The 19831-nt window shown below is 41.7% G+C and overlaps 2 protein-coding genes across 2 annotated transcripts in view; both read left to right on the forward strand.

Annotated features, from left to right (window-relative positions):
• The window catches only part of ptger3 (prostaglandin E receptor 3 (subtype EP3)), a 186568-nt gene that overhangs the window by 147647 nt on the left and 19090 nt on the right, over positions 1–19831 (forward strand). The window lies entirely within an intron of this gene.
• The window catches only part of LOC308087478 (ankyrin repeat domain-containing protein 13C-like), a 51623-nt gene that overhangs the window by 17122 nt on the left and 14670 nt on the right, over positions 1–19831 (forward strand). Inside the window, exons 3-6 of the mRNA XM_080431367.1 lie at positions 2429–2533; positions 10783–10868; positions 16181–16226; positions 18905–18971. Of these exons, the coding sequence (XP_080287493.1) occupies positions 2429–2533; positions 10783–10868; positions 16181–16226; positions 18905–18971 (304 nt within the window). The remainder of the gene's footprint in view (positions 1–2428; positions 2534–10782; positions 10869–16180; positions 16227–18904; positions 18972–19831) is intronic.

Raw genomic sequence — 19831 nt, forward strand, 5'->3', positions numbered from 1 at the left:
TTATACCCTATAAACTATACTGCTTTCACGTATTGTTTGCCTATTTTTACAGAATTTTCACATATTAGGACATGCCCAGAATAGGGATGATACGGTTCATGTGGTTAAGGATACAGATACGAACAGTCCTCAAGGACCACCTCACCCCACCTCCCCACAACTATATATTATATATAGTATATAAGAAGGCATAGCACAGTCATTTTTATTAAACAAGAACTATTAAAGCCGGCCATTTTTGTTGTGCGACGCCGCATGCAAGAAAGTAAATCAAACCCTTAACGGAGGCATTTTCTCCCCCACACAACACCTATTGGTTCAACACAATTCTTACATTACAAGGACTTGGGAAATATCATTTAAACACATTTTTGTTACATGTAACAAAGGTACAGAATGTACTGTATGTGTGTGGGTGTGTGTATATGTGTGTATATATATAGAGCACACGGTTTCATTACAGAAAATGCACATCAGAAGTGCAATTTGTATCTTCACTTTCTTTTTTACAGCCTTTCTCTTTATACAGTTTGTTCACTGCTTTTTCCCCCTTTCCCACCCTAGCACATATATATTTTTCAACATTTTAAAACATTTTTACATGAACCACCTATAATTATGCCATGGCCCACTAGTGGTCCATGGACCTCGGGTTGAGAAACAGAGTGCATCAAAAGCAACCGTTGTGAGTTGTGACAGCACTGAGGGAGGAGTAGGCTCTGTGCAGAACAGATGAGTACAACGCTAACGTAGTACAGACCTTTCATTTTTGCTGTGTTCCCTTGAGAGAGTTGGAATGCAAAATTAGAGCTTGTTTTCTTTTTTGTTCTTAAACGCAGTGTCAAGTTGGAGTTAAAATTAGCTCCTGGGGCCTTTTTTCCCTCTGTTTTACGGGAGAGCTGAACCAAGCTGAAGTTTGAATTCAATGCTTGTGTTACCATGGCAATGTTGGGCTGACAGGAAGTAACCCCAGGGAAACATGGGATGTTGACTGGTTTCAAACTCGCTTTGAGGCCCCTGGCTCTAGTATGAAGAGCGACAGAAATACTTTTTTATGGTATTCTGTAGGCTTGTGTTCTGTGTCACACTATTAGGGCTGCTGCTCTCCATTATTTTCTTAGCGATTATTCCGTCGATCACTTTTTCGACTAATTGAATAATCGAGAGGCACGTTCAGATCTTTTTGTAATAGACTAAAAGGATAAGCAAAAAATAGCTGATGTACAAGCTCACAATGTATCACAACATGATGTGTTGTGAGCTTGTAGATCAGCTATTTTTGCTATTAAAATAAAAAAAAGATTTTCATAATCAATTAAATCGATTAGTTTGATTAACTGTTACACCCCTATACACTATTGCATGAAGTACGGGTCATTATTCTAGTTATTTGAACTCAATGTCCCATAATAACCAAATTTCCATTATGGGATGTTGAAGTCAACCAACTTTGGTCAGTATTTTGGTGGCTCCACTTTCCCCTGTGTTTTCCAGTGTCCTCAGCATAACAGACAGGCTTGATGGATGCATGTTGTGTAAATCGAATAAGCCATCGATGAATTGTCAATTAGCCAAGAAGTGAGAAGTCTCAGGGCTGGTGCTGTCCCCATGTCCACTCTCCCTAGCTCTGTAACAACTTCAACTTGGCATCCTTAATTTGGGCATGTCATTATTGTCAAAAAAAGCGAATATAGCAGATCTACTTGCTCACAACCAGGTTACAAATAGGTTATGGGGTCTTAAGTTCTGTCACCATGGTTGACTGTTTAAAAGCAGACTAATTATTAAAACACATCTCTTTAAACAAGCTTTTAGCTAGGTTTTAAGTGTGTGTGGTTATCTTCCTTTTAATGTACTGTTGCTTTACTCTAATTCATTCTTATGTTTAACCTATTTAATTTGCTCCTATTTTTAAGTTTTGTCGTGGTTGATCTTTGCCTATTCTGGTGTTTGTTTTGATGCACATTGAAATGTGAAATGTGAAAATGTGCTATATAAATACTTTTGACTTGACTTGGCAGCGCGCCGTGATGAGACACGTTGTGATCTTGTAGATTGGCTATTTCCAGTGTACTGTGCGACACCATCGTTCGACAAAGTATAAAAATGGGCGTAACCTATAAAAGAAATCTGTCATTTTAGCTATATAGAACAAATTGTCAATTATTACAAAAAAAAAATAGATATACAAGCTCATAGTGCGTCACTTCGTGCCGCGCCATGGGCTTGTTGATTTTAGAAAAATCTTGAACATTTTTGCAAATCTTTGAATAAAAAGAAAAATATTATTTTTAAAGCTAACATTTTTTACTAAAATCTTTGGTTCTGAGTGTCCCTGGAAAAAAAAATGTAGATGGTCATATCATTTTGGTTAATGAATTACTCCTACTTGACCTTGTTTATTTGTCTTTCCCTCTCTCCCTCACAGAGTGTGCCCATTTGCTACTGGCCCACAATGCTCCAGTGAAGGTGAAGAACGCTCAGGGATGGAGTCCCCTCGCCGAAGCAATCAGCTACGGAGACAGACAGATGAGTAAGCATCAGTGATCGACTGAAACCTCACCCACTGAAATGTACTTAGAACCCTGGTTCTCAAAGTGGGGTCCTTCAGGGGGCTCCAGGGGGTCCCCAGCAAAATGAGAAACCGTTTAAAACACTCATTTTATTTTCCGGCTATTCCAAAGTAGCCAATCTACAAGCTCAACAATGCGATGACGTGACGCGTTGTGAGCTTGTAGATATGCTATTTTCAAATGTTGACAAAGGTTGACAAATCTTCTCTTTATAGGGGGTCCTTAACACAAAATATTTTCAGTTGGGGGTCTGTGGGCAAAATACATATCAGTTTGGCGGTCCTTGCCATGAAAAGGTTTGAGGAAGTCCACACTAAAGCTTAGTGAACAAACAATGTGGCCTCAATTGGATACAAGGGGCCAGTTCAGTTTGATGCACTGCTTGTGTGAGAACAGTTAACAGGGAGAAACGGAAGGATCAACATATGTGTCCATGCATTCCTCCATGGCACTGCCTCCCGGTGGGGGCATGAGGCAAGGTTGCCCCCCTTTGTCAAGTGGACTGACTGAGAGAGAGAGGGGACATTCCTCAATGCACTCTGGGCTTTTGTGCTGCGATGAAAGGCAATTCATTAGATGTTTCTCTCTCCTCATAGGCCGGTGCTAGACAAGCCCCTCTCTCGCCCGGTTGCCTCCCATAGTCATACTCCTGCTAGAACCACTATTTCAAACCTTCAGAATTGAGGGAATTGTGTGATTGAGGGAGTTTTATTCCAAAATGGCCTTTTGAAGAAACTGGCATCCATTCTTCTAAATGGTTGTTTAGTGGTAAAAAAGAAAAAAGAAGGAAAAAATATACCTATACATTTTTTTGTGACTGGATAGACTGGATTGTGAAGAAGTATTTTTTTCCTAAAGCTTTTATAACCCCCTCTAACCATTGTTTTCGACCAGTGAGATGCTTCACTTTGAACAATGGCGTCTGCCTACTAGGGTGCCGCGCAAGTCGGGAACGATGCAAGTCAGGAATACATGCCCACCTGTTTGTGCAATACTCTTTTACCTGATGTAGTCGTTGTACATGTTGGAATCTCAGGCTTATCTCACATTTTCTCACACGCCACCACTTATATTGGCAAATTGGCGCAGTGGCAATCGGTTAAGCCGGCGGGTCGGGTTAGCCATTTAGTGAAGCCGGTGCCCATGCCCCTTCCAAACACAGAGATTTGGTGCGTACTTTGCAGACCTGCGGACAGACAGATACAGAGATTTGTGTTTTTTCGGTTCTTTGAAACTGTGGGTCTAACCAAATTGTGGCCGTTCGGTTGGACAGCATCCAAGTTATACCCACAGACAGACAGACAGACAAACACAGACAGACACAGGTTTCGTGAATTAATAGATACTGAAGGTGGATGCTGCTGAGATGTTGGTCACTAGAGCAGAAAAGCATGAAGATGAAGTTTATCCTGACCCTCTGTAAAAAAAAAACCTGCTGCCATTTACCGCTGTTTGTTCTCAAGAAAAGGCTTTTGAACACACAGAATGAGTATCATAGCTATCTCACATGATGTATTGAATCATAAAATTCACTCTGAACCTATTAGAGGCTACTGCCTGTATTTGTACAAATAGATAGTCAGCTTTTCCTTCTCAGGAGGATCACTGTGCTCTCGCCTGGTGAAATAGTGTGGGCCAGAAGGCCAGAGTTAGCTTGGAGTTCTGTTCTGGCAGCTGACTCTTGTGTTCTCACACTCAAGGAACATGCCGCCTTCTACACCATAAACCCCTTGGTATGGTCTTCTCTTCCAGTGGCTGGCTGGGACATTTATAGTTTGTCTTGGAAGCCGGACGTACTGTACATTAAGCACTTTAAAACCTGTCGTCCCTGTTTTGGGCATGTTTTCAAAAATTGCTGCTACAAGCTCACAACGCGACACGTTGTGACCTTGTAGATCGCCTATTTTCACCGCATGACACTGTTGTACGACAAAGTATAAAATAGGGCTTAAGTGGTTATGGCTTATCCGTTTCTTGCATCCCCTCGGTCCAGTGCATGGAACAATGACAAGAGGAACAGATTTTCCCTGCATTTATGGTTCCACTATCAACCTATACAGTTTAAATTGTCCAAGTATTGCTAAAATGGTAATTTGTCAGTAAACAGCTATTCTGTTAGGACCATTTTTATTTACAGAATGACCCTTGGCAAATTCCATCTTTGCAAGAACGTATCACTTGAGGTGGTTGCCAAGGCTCCGTTTGTCTCTCTTGGCTCCTCATTCTACTGCAACCCTGGTGCGCTTCTCGGCATTTGACTGAGAAACAGCTGATCTTGCTCAATGTTTATATGATTGTACCTGGCCTGACCTTGATTTAGTTTTACCTGACTGTCGTGATGGCACGGGAGGAGAAGGCTCTCTGCTGAGAGGAAACTGTGCCTATTCCCCCCTATTCAGCGCAATCAACATAGTTGCTTGTGGGGTTAGCCTAGCAGAGCACTGCCACGCAGTAAGCATGCAACTCAGCATTTTTCAAGAGTCTAAGAGGGAAGTATGGGGTGTGAATTCTTGTCTTGCTTCATTCTAGAGTAAATAAAAGTATTGAAAGTATTGATTAGCAGTTTTGCTAAAAGACTTAACCACTTTGGCTCTGTATACGTCCGATAAAATAGTTGCTCTACGAGCTCAAAACTTGATGCAACTCATTGTAAGCTTGTAGATCGGCAATTTTCGTTATAAATGTATTTTTTAAGATGTTGAACCTTTTTATTTATCTAGTTTGTGACATTGTGGAAGATTTTCACCTATAACAACATGCCCAAAATAAGGACGCTGGGTTGGAAGTGGTTCACCGAGTTGTTATTGTCAGCCCACACGTGCGCTAATGCAACGTTTTATCAACTCTGTTTGTCACTGTTAATGACTGAACGTCTGCACAAGAAGACAGAATGTGGCTTGGAACTAGACGCTGTCATGTGTTTTGTTCAGGAAGAGCCATTTATTGTCCCCACTTGCCTTCTCCCTCCAAACACAGCTGGGCTGTTGACTTTAAGAGAGCAGTGCACATTTTGAGGCCGTCACAGTTCTGTTGGCGTATATTAGGCAGGGACGTGTTTTTCCATGTGGGCTTCAGACAGTTATGTGCTTGGTGCTCAGTTTTCAAATATGGGACAAGGCCCATGGCTGCTTGGTGCTCAAAATATTAACTGTGAGTGTGAGGCAGCCTGAATTTAAGCAGGTGGTACTTATAAACTGCTTTGCACAAGACCAGGACTAACTAGCCCAGGGGTATTCAACTAGCTTAGGCAGGGGGCCACAATTATAAAATGACCTGATGTATGGGGCCACAAGACTGCGACAACAAAAATGTACACAAATATTCATGGTTAACGTTTTAACTGTTAACCGTTAAGAAATGTGTAACCGTTTGATATAAACGGTTAAATAGCTAATTTATTATCATTTTTATTCATTGTTTTATTTATTTTTGGTGCAAGTGTACCCAACCCCGACCCGCCGTGACCAAATGTGAAGCGTTGTGACCTTGTGCAGTACATAGGCTATTTGCGCTATTTTTGATAATGTTTAACCATTTCTGAAAGTATAAAATGAGGCTTTAGTGGCTTCATTTAGTGGCTTCATTCATTAAAACCAGGAAAAGACATTACTTAAGCCCATATTATGATATTACAATATCCAAAATCCCAGATCATAGACTCGTATCAGGTATCACATTAGTATCAATACATTGTAACCTAGCTAAGATTATATGTTTTTTGCTAGATTAGCAAATAATAGCGATCTCTTTGCTCTCTTGCCCCAAAAGAAAGAGCCATTTCTCACACTGCCAGTAGATTCTTTCATGCAGAAGGACTTAGTCTGGTGCCGCACAAGATGCCCACTGTCTGCTTTCCATGCCTTCAGTCTGGAAAATATGAGTCTCCTGTAAACTCGTAAGTAGGCTTACATGTGTTGGTAATGTGTTGAAAGATAGCTTGTTGTAGCCTGGGATCCAGACTGATTGCTACATTCCGTTTTATTTTTTATTACTTCGCTTCCGAGTAGTGAGAAAAACAAATACGCAGAACGTAGCGAATCAGTCTGGATTCGCTACGTTCCATCTATCCATCTTTTTATGGCATTTGAATTTATGAAGTAGTTTTTTTTCCACATATTCCAAAACGGTAAATTCCTGGACATGCCCAGTTTGAAATGAAAAATCTTCCTTTATAATATTGAACTTATTTTGGGGGAAACATGCATAATAATAAAGCAATGTGGCATGTTTTGGTTAAAATATCACCATTTAATGGAAATTCAGTTGAATTGCAACCATACACTGTGCATGTAATGTGCTGTGCACTGCTCCATCTCACTTACAGATGATTTGCTAGCATCCCAGCATTGAATTCCAGCCCTCCTCATGAACAGTGCATTCTCCCATCACATGTGCAGAGCACTCTCCCATCTCATGTACAGATGATTCTCAGCATCTTGCGCACTATGCAGTGCTATGGAGACCACACTACTACACTGTCTGCACCACTGTGTTGAGCTGCTATTTTTTAAATCATGAAAAGTTGTGCAAATCTTTGAATATATCTTTTTTTAAAGCGAACATTTTTGAGTTACAAATGTCCGCTTTAAAAAATATACATATTTAAAGATTTGCACACATTTTTCACGATTTTTCAAAAATAGCAGATCTACGAGCTTGTATATCTGCTTTTTGAATAGCCAAATAAATCTGAAATGACAGAGATGCATTCACGGATTTAATGGGTTAAAGGGGCAGATGAAACCTTAGCCTGAATTAGTATTGCATGCATTGCAGCTTTCTTGTATTCTTGTTCATTTTGATACAGTATATTCACATTAAGGGGCGGCCATAGCTGAGTGGTTAGTGAGCCCGCCTAGGGAGCCAGAGGCCCTGGTTGCCCCAGGTACGATTCCAGGCCACGCCAGCATATGTGTCGATGAAATGAAATTTGTCCCTGAGCAAGACTCTTAACCCCTAATTGCTCACAGGCCCTCATTGGAAACAAGCCCGCAAGGACTTTCATGAACGTCCTGTTAAAAGGAATTATCCTTATCCTTATTCCCATATACTGTATTCTCTTTAATTCCCATGAAACGTTTGCACCTTTGAATATTCCCAACATTTTGCAAACCTATTCCTGACTCTGAAGTGAAGTAACAGTTCAAAAGTAGGCCTGATCAAGTTTTGACTAGGATAGGGACATTTTCCTCTTAACCACCTGAACCCCAGCATCGCTATTCTGGGGGGGGAACATTCGCCAACAATACCAGACCTACAGTACGAGCTCACAACGCGTTGCACTGCGAGCTTGTAGATCGGGTATTTTTTGAAAAAGGGGATTTCGTGCAGTAGACGGGAACAAACGGTCCAAGTACAGTTGCATCTCAGGTCCGTTTCACTAGTAATAGAGGGTTAAAGTGGTTAAAGACAAGGCAGATATGGCAGTGCAGTGAGGACATTATTTTTCCTCAGAATGGAACCGAAGTTCAAACTCAAGCCTGTCTGATCTGAATGGAAAATCGCAAACTGTGGCATAACTAGCCACATGTTGTTTAATCTTTCTGAATATTACTCTTCATTTTGAATGCCTTGATAAAACATGAAGAACTACCTGCCCTCACATGGTATTTAACTTGTTTGGCAACCATGTTTGGCAACTTCATTGTTTCACAATAGTCCATATTCACACGGCGGCCATTTTGGAATTTAACATTGCGTTGCTGTGGCAACTGGGGTGGCATTTCATTGACTTGATGGCAATATGGCCGCCGTGTGAATATGGTCTATTGCTGCTGTGGCTGCTTACCTGTGTCAATATTTACTAACCACTATTCCCTGGAAAGTGGCCAGCAGCAGTTATCAAGTGGCCCCAGGCGTAATTGTTAAGTGGCTGAGCTGTGTGCCATTGTAGACGTGCTCAATGTCCTGCCTGTCTTTACCCATTAGTGCATGGATGTGAATGGCTAAGAGCTGCCACTTAATTTAACCCTAGAACACTTAACGTTGAATATAATCACACCATTACGAAAGTTGGGTATATTTTTGTGTCAAATATATTAAAGTACAACAATACATGGCAAATTGAGGTACTCTTCTTTAATGTTTCAATATAAAATATCACAAAAAATGTAAAACATCATCGGGGGGGGCCTATAAAAAAGCAATACCATAATAAGACCTCATGTAGGCAAAATTTGTGAAAATCTTGGGAATTGTTATCAAATAATTTCTTTAAAAAAATCGTTATGGAGCTGGGAACTTCTTCTTTGGTCTACCCATTCCTGGAACATGTGAGTCTTGTCCAGTGAAGGCACAGTCTCCCTACATGACTGACAACTGTGGGAGAGCCCGCCCGATTCTTTTTACTCTCTATCACTGACGTTGGGTGAAAATCACCCAATCACCCAATCACCCAAAAACCAGGGATGGGGGCAGGTAAACAAGCCTACCTTCGATGATGTCACTGAGCAGCCTGAAGGTACCCAAGGACCCACCCACCTCAGACATCAGCAACACAATGAAAATCACATAACCATAATTGTGTGGGTGAAAATCACCCAAGTTAGTGTTCTAGGGTTAAGGCACAAATAAACCCCCACCACTATCAGGTGAACTCATGGTAAGAGGCGGGTGTGTGCTGGGTGGTCCATTGGCAGATGGTGAAGCTGTCTCCCTTCCCTGACCTGCAGAGGAAGGCCGTGGATCAGGGGGAGATTGTCCACATTCATTAGCCAGCCAGGCTTCAGAGACACCCTCAGAGTGTGTGTGTGTGTGTGTGTGCTCATTTGGCCTACTTTTAACACCGGCACCAGCAGTAACCCCCCAATCTCTTTGAGATCCCCTGAGCCCTGTGGTGCACAGTGTACACCGGATATACCATATGATCAACATGTTAGTGCACACTGCCACCAGGCCGTGTGTGTGAGAGAGAGACAGAGAGAGAAATAGATTGGGCTAACAACCACATCACATGTCCACATTTCCTTTGAGTCTAACTAGCTATCTGCATCTCACTCCATTGTTGGAATGTCTTGGTGACATAAAAGCCCAATATATTTTCAACGTTTTCCATTGGTCTATAATTGGCCGAGTCACATTTGTCGTGAAATCCTCTGCCTCTTTGAAAGCAGCACAGTTGGCTATCTATGATGTACAACTGGCGGTCCCGTCCGCTTGTAAAATGCTTCCCAACATTCCAGTAAAGGCTGGCCAGTCGGGTGTGGCTCAGTTGTAGTTTTTTCTTTAAATATCAGAACTTGTTTTGAAAGTGAGCAAAGCAAAGGGACACACAGTGAGCCAATGGCATGTCACGTGAGGCTCTGTGAAAGCTCTGTTAATCTGGACAGTCATGGGTAAAAGTCTCCTGTGTGGGTATTTGCCTCCCCCAGGTCATTAAGGAGCTTATAGACGCACCTCATTAGCAGTGAAGTTTTTATATACGTTCCTCTCCTGGACTCATTCCCTTTGAACTTCCTGGAATATGCTGATCCCCGCAGGCGGTGAGGTGGGATCACTCCGTTTAACCACCTACTGTAGAGTCTCCTATCTGCCTATAGGAAGTCAGTGTAGCACTGAGCCTCTGCCGCCTGTCACAGGGTGTGGATTGTGTGTTGGAGTGCACGCCCCAGATTTTGCGTAGGCTGATGTTTTGCCGTAGGTGTTATAACTCACTCAACTGACTGAAGTTGAACCTATGCTAGGTTCAACTTCACACACACACACACACACACACACACACACACACACACACACACACACACACACACACACACACACACACACACACACACACACACGTTACACACATGCTGCCACCTCTTCTTAAAGCTGCAATCCGGGACTTATTTTATTGAATATGATATGGTTTTAACCAATCAGTATTAGTAGAGTAGAGTATGTCCATAGAATATAAACCATAGCACATCTGCAGTGGTTGGAGGTGGTCTCCCTCCCTGGTGAGACATTGACAATGTCGGTAAAGTTATTTCAAGCCAATGGTGCACCGTATTGAACACTCGACTCGCTGCCATATGTATTGGTAGTTTGGACGTCGTTGAAATTAGCTCTCCGTCATTGAAGGGAGACAAAGTACATAAAAATTTACGGATCGTCATTGTAGCTTTAAAGTTAGCATGTAGAAAGTCGTTGCCAGTCCTTGTTTATGCATGCACCTAACCTTTCCTCCTCCTCTCCCCCCCCCCCCGTTTCTTTTCTGTTCTCCCTTCAGTCACAGCGCTGCTGAGGAAGCTGAAGCAGCAGTCCAGAGAGAGTGTGGAGGACAAAAGACCTAAGCTGCTGAAGGCTCTTAAAGAGGTACACTGTCCTCCCCTCCATCATCTGCTCTCTGATCCTCATTTCAAATGATGCTCTTCCTGACATTCTATCCCACAGCCCTTCCATCCAGCTCCTTTTTCCAATCGTCTGCTCTAATCCTTTTATTGTTCGTGTCCTGTCATCTCTCCTCTCCTCTCCTCGCCTCTATGTGAAGTGTAGTCAGCAGTCCTCCTGGGCAGACTTTGTCCCAGAGCCTGATCTGCCAACGGAACGAACACACACACACACACACACACATACACACACACACACAGAGAGTCTTGTATGTCTGTCCGGTTCTCTTTCAGACACAATACAAACACCACCCTTTCCCTCTCAGTGTCAGTAGGTCAGTGTCTCTCTCTAATAACTGTCATCACAACACAGCCAGCCAGGCAGCGACCTTCATGTTCAGTATATGACCAGCACCCACCCACCCACTCTATCTCCCACCCGCCTGCCTTCACAGCCTCCTGTCAGACACATGAAGGGAGCATCGGGGAGTTTAAGGCTGACTTATGCTTCGTAGTATGGCAGTGTCATGCGGCAAAAATAGGCGTTTGGCAAGCTCACACTGCGTTGCGGCTGCGACGCGTTGTGAACTTGCACAGTGGCTATTTTCGGCGCCACAACGCCATATGACGGAGCATAAATTACGCATCTGAGGGAGATATGGTGAAATGAAAGAAGGAAGTGGGGCATAGAGGAGGGAGGCAGAAAGCATTGTGGGAGATATAATGCACGCCGTGTTGGCCTAATGGGTCGGTAACCTGAAGGTCTCGGGTTCAAACTCGTCAACAATGTGTCCTTGAGAGAGATACTGATGCTCCGGTCCTGCTGACTCATTCATTGCCTGTCACGCAAGTCTGGCAAATGGCTGAAATTTAACAAAATGTCCAAGGTAGAGGATGAAAAAGAGAAGGGAGGGGACAGAATGAAGGAAAGATGGATAGTGAGGAAGTCAAGTCAAGTTTATTTGTAAAAACAACAAATGTTGTTGATGAATAACTTCAGCAAAGACGATGACATTTTTAAAATATGCACGCACCCCTCCTCTCTCTACCATTTCAGACATGTTAACTGCTTAAGCCCTATACTTATCATACAACAAATAGCTAAAATAATAAATCTAAACAGCTCACAACGTGTTGCGAGCTTGTAGATCTGCTAATGTTGACCATGTTTGACAATATATTGACATGCCCAAAATAGAGAAGTCAGGTTGAAAGTAGGTACATTTCTTTAACAATGTTATTACTTGACTATGTTAAAGTTACAGGATAACATTTACTGTATCACAAGTTGGGTCGATCACATCGAGAACAGTTGGATGAAAGCAAGTTATGATTTCATCCAACCCCCCCCACCTCTCCCAAGCGGGCCCCCGACCCCAGGTTGGGAAACAGTGCAATAGAGGGCTGTCCACACCAAGCACTATAACGATAACTACAACTGAAAATCAACTCAAGTGAAAGGTAGAAAGTTATATGAAAGTTATAGTGCTTTTAGGTGAAGGCCCTTAACACTCAATCGGCAATGAAAAAAGGTGCATCTTAATACGGAATTTAAAAGAGTCGGTGGAGAGAGGGGGAAGACCTAATAAAAATGGCAAACTATTCCAATGCCTAGGGGCTACGTTGAGAAGGCACAGGTTGCCCTTAGTTTTTTAACTGGGTCTGAGGAGAAGTGAGGAGAGGAAAGGGATGGAGAGAGAGAGAGAGTGAGAGGGAGGGAGGGAGGGAGGGGGGGGGCAGTGCTGAAGAGCTTAGAAAAGAGGGGGAGGTGAGAAAGGGAGCACTTCAGAAGAGGGAAGGGAGCATTAGCTGTCTGGAAAGAAGACATTCTGTTGCTTGTTTGCACTGGGGTAGGTCAGGTTCTTCCACTTGCACGGCTACAAATGTGCAAAGACATATAACCACCTGGGTGCGCATACACTGTACAAGCACATACACTCCTGCAGCCTTGGGCTGCCTGATGGCTCAGCCAATTGGTGCACACACAGATCATAATGCTCTTAAGCCCAGTCCACACCAATGACTCACGATGCAACAAAACCGTTGCAATATGTTGCAAAGAGAAATTGCAGGTCGGTGCAGTTTTGGGACTATGTTGCAAGTGGTTTCAAGTGGTTTCAAGTTGCAACCCCAAATCATTGGTGTGAACTGGGCTTTAGTGAGCGCAAGGACCCGGGTTCGAATCCGACCCGTCTTGTGTTGCATGTCTCTCCTCTCTCTGCCCCTTGTTGCCTGACACTCCATTCTGACCTATCTGGAATAAAGCATAGAATGCAAAAAAAAAACTAACAACAAAAAACATTAGCTATGATGGATCGTAAGTTGGGTGTAACGTCAACACTAAATCTAACATTGCAACTTGTTAGTTTGAAACGAAAGTTATATCTTAACCCTGGACTTAGAACTCACTTGTATGATGTAATTTGGTGTTTGAACTTACATTTAGCGGGTGCAACAGGCTTACATTTACATTACATCATCTACAAACATACGCACAATTACAGTGGTGGAAAGTAACTAAGTACATTTACTTAAGTACTGTACTTAAGTACAATTTTGAGGTATTTGTACTTTACTTGAGTATTTCCAATTTCCAATACTTTTACTCCACTACATCTCAGAGGCAAATATTGTACTTTTACTCCACTACAATTATTTGAAAACTTTAGTTACTATTGACTTTTCAGATATAGATTATGATATTATAAAACATACATCAACCACTTTAGCCCTATTTTATACATAGGCTATTTGAAAATAGCCGATCTACAAGCTCACAACGCGTCACATCGCGATGCGTTGTGGGCTTGTAGATCTGCTATTTTCAAACATTTTAGTACTTTTACTTTTGGTACTTTAAGTACATTTTGATACCAATACTTTTGTACTTTTACTCAAGTACATTTTGAATTCTGGACTTGTAACAGAGTATTTTTATATATGAAGTATTGGTACTTTTACTTAAGTAAAGAATTTGAGTACTTTTTCCACCACTGCGCACAAACCACAACCGCACTTACAAGGAGCCTTCCAGTGCTGTTGTGGCTCTGTGGTGTGAAGTCTGGCGGGCACTCTGTGGGCATAATCACCTGGCTACACGAGGGCAGAGCGCTGCCAGGTCAGCTGCACCTGCCTTGTCCTCTGGGAGAGCGAGAGAACAAGCAAGTGACAGAGAGACTACAGTAACAATAAGCTTTATTCATAATATAATCCTCTTGTTTACTCAGTTTGTATTTTATTTTCAGAGAATGAATCACTTTATTTGCCAAGTGCATTAAATATTACAGGGGGGAAAAAGCTAATTGTTTACAGATAAAATCATTACCCAGAGAAATATATGAATCCTAATAAAAATCAATCAAGCAAGCAATCGATCTATACTGAAAATGAAAAAATCATGGAGACCATCCTGCCTGTAAAAAGAAAAGTGTTTTTCACAGCTAAAATTATGACCATTATACCAGACTAAGCTCCCCTGGCTAGGGACATGGTTGACAGAAATCGGATCATCTTTGACCTTTAACCTTGAAAACAAAAATAATTTCAAATTTCAGTTCATTTCAAATTCAGTTCATAACATTATTGTGCCTGTTTAACCACTTTAAAACTGGCATCCCTATTTGGGGGCATGTTGTTGTCAAAATCTTTTTTCTTTTTTTTTTAAATATATCAAATTAATGTCAAATTACAGGTCTAAGAGAAACTTTTTCAAATAACTGTACTGGAGTAAAAGTACAATGATGTTGTGAAGTAAAAGTACAGAACATTGGAAATACTCCAGTAAAGTAAAAATACCTCACATTTGTACTCGAGTACATGTACTTAGATACTTTACACCACTGGACTCATGGCTTGACAATCGGCCTGCACAGCCAATAGATCAGATGTATTCTGAGCCAGCCTCAATGTCACATTGATTTATTTTATGTTTTTCACTGCATCATCAGCATCATCATTATCATCATCTTGGGGATTATACAACTCTGACAATAAACAAATGATGATGCCCTTCTAGCATTACATCATCTGCCAAAGAGGGATTGAGGACGCCGGCAGTGCTTATGAGATCAGGACAACCCACTCATATAGTTTACAGCTGCACTGAAAATGTGCAACAAACTGGGATTAATCAACGGGACTAAAGTGGGATGAATGAAATGAGTCTCAGCCATTTTGCCTGCTTTGTTAGCTAGCAGGTTCATATTAACTTGCTTTCATTTATGTCTTTTAAGCCAAAACTGGCAATGGCTTCTATTATTTGAATAACATAATGTATAAGATTTGGTTACTTGGCTGACCCATAGACTAAAGCAATGAGGTGTTGGTTGACCATATTGCTTAACCTATTAAAACCGGGAAAGCATCTGTCATTTTAGATTTGACCTATACAGTATATACAGTATAGCAACAACATACGTTTCACTCTTAGGAATTAGAACAGTGGTTTACAACAGTGGTACTCAAAAACAGCAGATTTACAAGCTCACAGCGCGTTACTTTGTGCACGCTGTGAGCTGTACATCTGCTACTTTTGAACATTTTTGAAAAATCTTGAAAGTGAAATCCTCTCTTCTGGGGGTCCTTGGCACGAAGACGTTTGAGAACTAGTGATTTAGAAGGCATTTGTAGAATCGGCCTCAGGTCCTAATGGGTCTTAAAGCCTTACTGTTCACTGTCTGAAGACGTGTCCATCCATACTACCTGTCACTGTGGTTTCACCGCAATTTTGTAATGACGGTGCTTTTTTTGTATCCCTTCCCCCGATTGCCCCGTGTGCCCTGTGTGCCCTGTCATACACGTGTTGGTGCACAGCACAACCCCAGAACACTGTCAACACATGGCCCAGATAGACAGACGGAGGGAGGTAGGATATGCCTCCTGTCCCCCTTTGCACTCAACTGAGTGCATATCTCTAGTTAACCCATTAAGACCTGAGGCCCATTCTACAAATGTCTTCTAAATCTAAACAGTTTTCAGAAAAACCTATGTTGCTATGTCAGTGGTGACCAGAATTAGATGTAGTTTGGCCGCGGACCGTCATCTCAAAATATTTTGTTCCAGGGACCCCCAGAAGCAAAGATTTGAGTTTAAAATGTTCGCTTTAAAAATATATATATTCAAAAAAATCACAATTTTTGAATAGCCAAAGTATAAAATAATGGTTAAAGTGGTTTGAATCTAAAATTACACGGATGCTTTCCCGGTTTTATAATGGATTAATGATGCGTTTACTCTATATCTCTTTATTTGGACTTATGAGGGAGTTCACTTTGTGTTTGTCTTATTTTTCTATGACAGCTTGGGGACTTCTACTTGGAGCTTCACTGGGACTTCCAAAGCTGGGGTGAGTCAGGTTTTGTTTACTGTTGGCCTACTTGGGAATTTTGGAAGAAAAATGCTCTTTAAACACAATTTCGATTAGACACATCCTCCACACCTAATAATAACGTGTACAGTATGACTTAGATGAGAGTTTACCCTGAACTGAACTGCAGACTGAGTAAAGTGGTGTACTGTCAGATTGTCTAGCTATGCGCTGGTGTTAGTGGATCATCTGGTAAGTCAAGAGTACAGTGATGATGACAAATGCAGTGGTTGCTCCCACACTGTGGAACGCCCTACCATTGGCCATAAAAAATGCAGAGTCTGTTGAAGGTTTTAAGAGGATGTTAAAAACACATTTGTTCCGTAAGCATTTTTACCCATAGCTCTACCTGACTTTCACGGACAAATTGCTTTGTTTTAATCCTTGTTGTTGTATTGTTTTATTACTCTATTTATATACTTTTATACTCTGTTGTTAACTTGTTAATTTTGTTTAATTGTGTTCCATTGTACAGCACTTTGTAACCTTGTTTTGAAATGTGCTTTATAAATAAAATTTACTTACTTACTTACTTACAAAGTGTTTACACTTGTGCTGTCGGGGCAACCATCGTGGGAAAGGCCACTGGCTACATGTTGAAAGGCACTCCCCCTGGTGGCTATGATTATATCGCCTCAAGGAATTACTACCGGTCACACATACATGCTTGTGGTGGTCAATGTGTCCAGACAAATGCCTACCGTCTTTCACCATTCATGGTATCCCACGCAGACTGAACTGAATTCAGTCGTTTCTACAGCCATTTTAATCAGAAGGCTGTTTATGGACCTAAACGCTTGTTGGCACTGAGTGCTGTGCACATGTCTGTTGTTAATTATTGACACGTTTTGTAAGTGTACATAATGGACACATGATTGTAAAGGCATGTTGGGAGGTTTTTGTAACAGCACATTTGTTCAACCACACAGAGCCACAGAGGTGTTATATAGTATTGTAATCATATTGGCGGTGGGAAGAAATTAAATTAAATGGTCTAGGGGCCATGGGAAGCACTGAAAATAATTTGATGAGGCATGCCACTTGTTCCCTTGTTGTTTTATGCACAGTTGTTTTCACAATTTTACGGAATCTATCTTCGTTACTGTCTTACTAGTCTATAAAATGAACAAAACTCAACCAGTCTGTCCTCCTCCATTTTGCACGCGGGCATTGGCCATTGGCATATGGGAGTGTCAGTGAGGAAGTCCATTTTCGCACACAGGCTATAGAAGGACCTATAGTCACAGTCCTGGTCCCATAGCCCAGACTATGGGATCTGTAATCACAATCGTGGTCCCATAGTCCTTCCTGGTGGCTGGAAATACCAGTAGAGTTAGAGTATCATGATTTATTGATGTTGCATTTGTAAGGACTGCATGGGTATAAGACAGTTGTATCTGCAGTGAGCGGATGTACAGATACTTGCCAGATGCATAAGGCATGGACTGTAGGTGACCCTACCTGCATGAGGGACAGAGCAGGAAGCTGACCTTTGCTCACTAGCCGGCGTTTACATCCCATAATTTACCACATTAACCTTGGTGTCCCTGTTTTGGGCACAATTTCAGGATTTTTCTAAAGGTTTTGAAAAATTGCAAAAATAGCAGATCTATAAGCTCACCATGCATCGCGATCCGAGGCATTCTGAGATTGTAGATGTACTTTGCTATTTGTCGTGCGAAGTACAGTATATAGGGAAGTGGTTAAAGCTGGTTTCATTATTCAGCAGAGCAGACAGGTTTTTATCGAATGCAAATACAACTTTCAAATGATTGTTTGTTCCCTGCCTGGTATCAGCTAGTTAGTAGAACAGGCAAAGTTAGTAGGAGCTCAGACGCATTCTGCTAGTGGCTGTTAGTAATTCTGGGGAGGCTTCCTGTCCCTAAACCTAAGCCTCAAGATTCTTTGGATTTTGTTTTCATGAGCTCAACTTGTAACAGACGTTTCTTCTTAGAATGCTGTCCTTAATGGAATGATTTAATACATTATTCTAGAATACTCTCTTTTTTTGTGTGTGTGTGTCTTGAGATTTGTGTAATGTAGGCAATGGGCCAAAGAAACAGTTTATTTTTCCCCCCTAAGTAATGACTTTCTTAACTCAACAGGGGTTGTGTGAGGGGCCATTAAATATTTACAGTAGCTACAGAGCTACAAGTTATTGCTGGTTATATGGGCCTCTGCGGGGTTGAACTTTCTAGCAGCTTTGAAGTGGTTGGTAATTTTTTATTATTAAATGGCCTTGCTAAATTTAGACAATCCCCATGCTGTGTTTTCACTGCTCGTGGCTGTCGAGCGGAAACCTCCTATGTCCAGAACAGTGACTTTTCAGGAAATGGGAAAAAATAACCTGTTTTCCAATGGATCCAAGGTAGTTACAGTATTCTTTAGTCACAAGCTCTTGTCATTGGTTAAATATTTATGAGACCCACTGACACACTTAACCACTTTCACTCAAAATATGGCCAAAAAAAAGCAGATCTACAAGCTCACAACGCATTGAGATCTTGTAGATCGGCTATTTTTAAAACTTTTGTGCAACACTGTAGTATGACGAAGTAGCATGTTAATGTATGGGAAAAAAACGTATGACAATGAAAAAGTATGACAATGAAATTTGGAGATACAAGGTAGCAACAACATTCTTCCTTGTGTTGCAGTGCCTTTGCTCTCCAGAATCCTGCCATCAGACGCATGTAAGATCTACAAGCAAGGCCTCAACATCAGGTGAGTCAAGTAGACAATTCGATTTGGTGGGGAAGGGTGGGGGGGATCCATGCATCTGCTTTCGATACCCCCCCCCGTCTGATATGTTTGATACTAGTGATGAGCGGGCCGACCCGTGACCCGCGGGTCAACCCGCGGTGCGGGTGGTCGAGTCAGGATTTCAGAGGCAATTATGCGGGCTGCGGGTGAGCGGGTCAGCCTCCCATGACAATGTTGTGCTACTGTAGACATTTAAAGCGACTTTGGGTACTTAAAAGAGCGCTATATAATATATATATATATTCCCACCGCGGGTCGCGGGGCGGGTTGAGCCATAGATTTATATATGGGTTCGCGGGGCGGGTTGGGGCGGGGCGGGTCATGAAAAAACCCGACCCGCACATCACTATTTGATACATTACAGTCATGTAGCAGACGCTTTAGCAGACGCTTTTATCCAAAGTGACTTACAATAAGTGCATTCAACATAGGTAGGCAAGAAAACTAATAATAATAATAATTACACAGATGAGACGAATAGGAAGATCAAATGAGCAAGAGCTAAAACAAATAAGTGTATCAAATAAACAAGATCCAATAAAACAAGAGCTCATACAGATATAGATATATTGTTTTCTTAATTAAATAATAGATAATGAAAATATCCGATCCACAAACTCACAACGGGTCAGATTGGCTATGTTCGCTATTTGTTGTACAAGAAGTATACATGGCTTAAGTGGTTAAGAAAAGCCTGATCCTAATGTTTTTCAAGACCATATAGTAGAGCGACAGGAAAGTACAGCGGTAAGAGAGACCGTTCTGTACCCGCAAGGTCTCACGTTCAATCGCTTCAACAGCCAGTGTGCAGCCATCGACGG

Source organism: Gymnoscopelus braueri (genome assembly GCF_963280865.1).
Source record: "Gymnoscopelus braueri genome assembly, chromosome: 6".
Classification (NCBI taxonomy): domain Eukaryota; kingdom Metazoa; phylum Chordata; class Actinopteri; order Myctophiformes; family Myctophidae; genus Gymnoscopelus; species Gymnoscopelus braueri.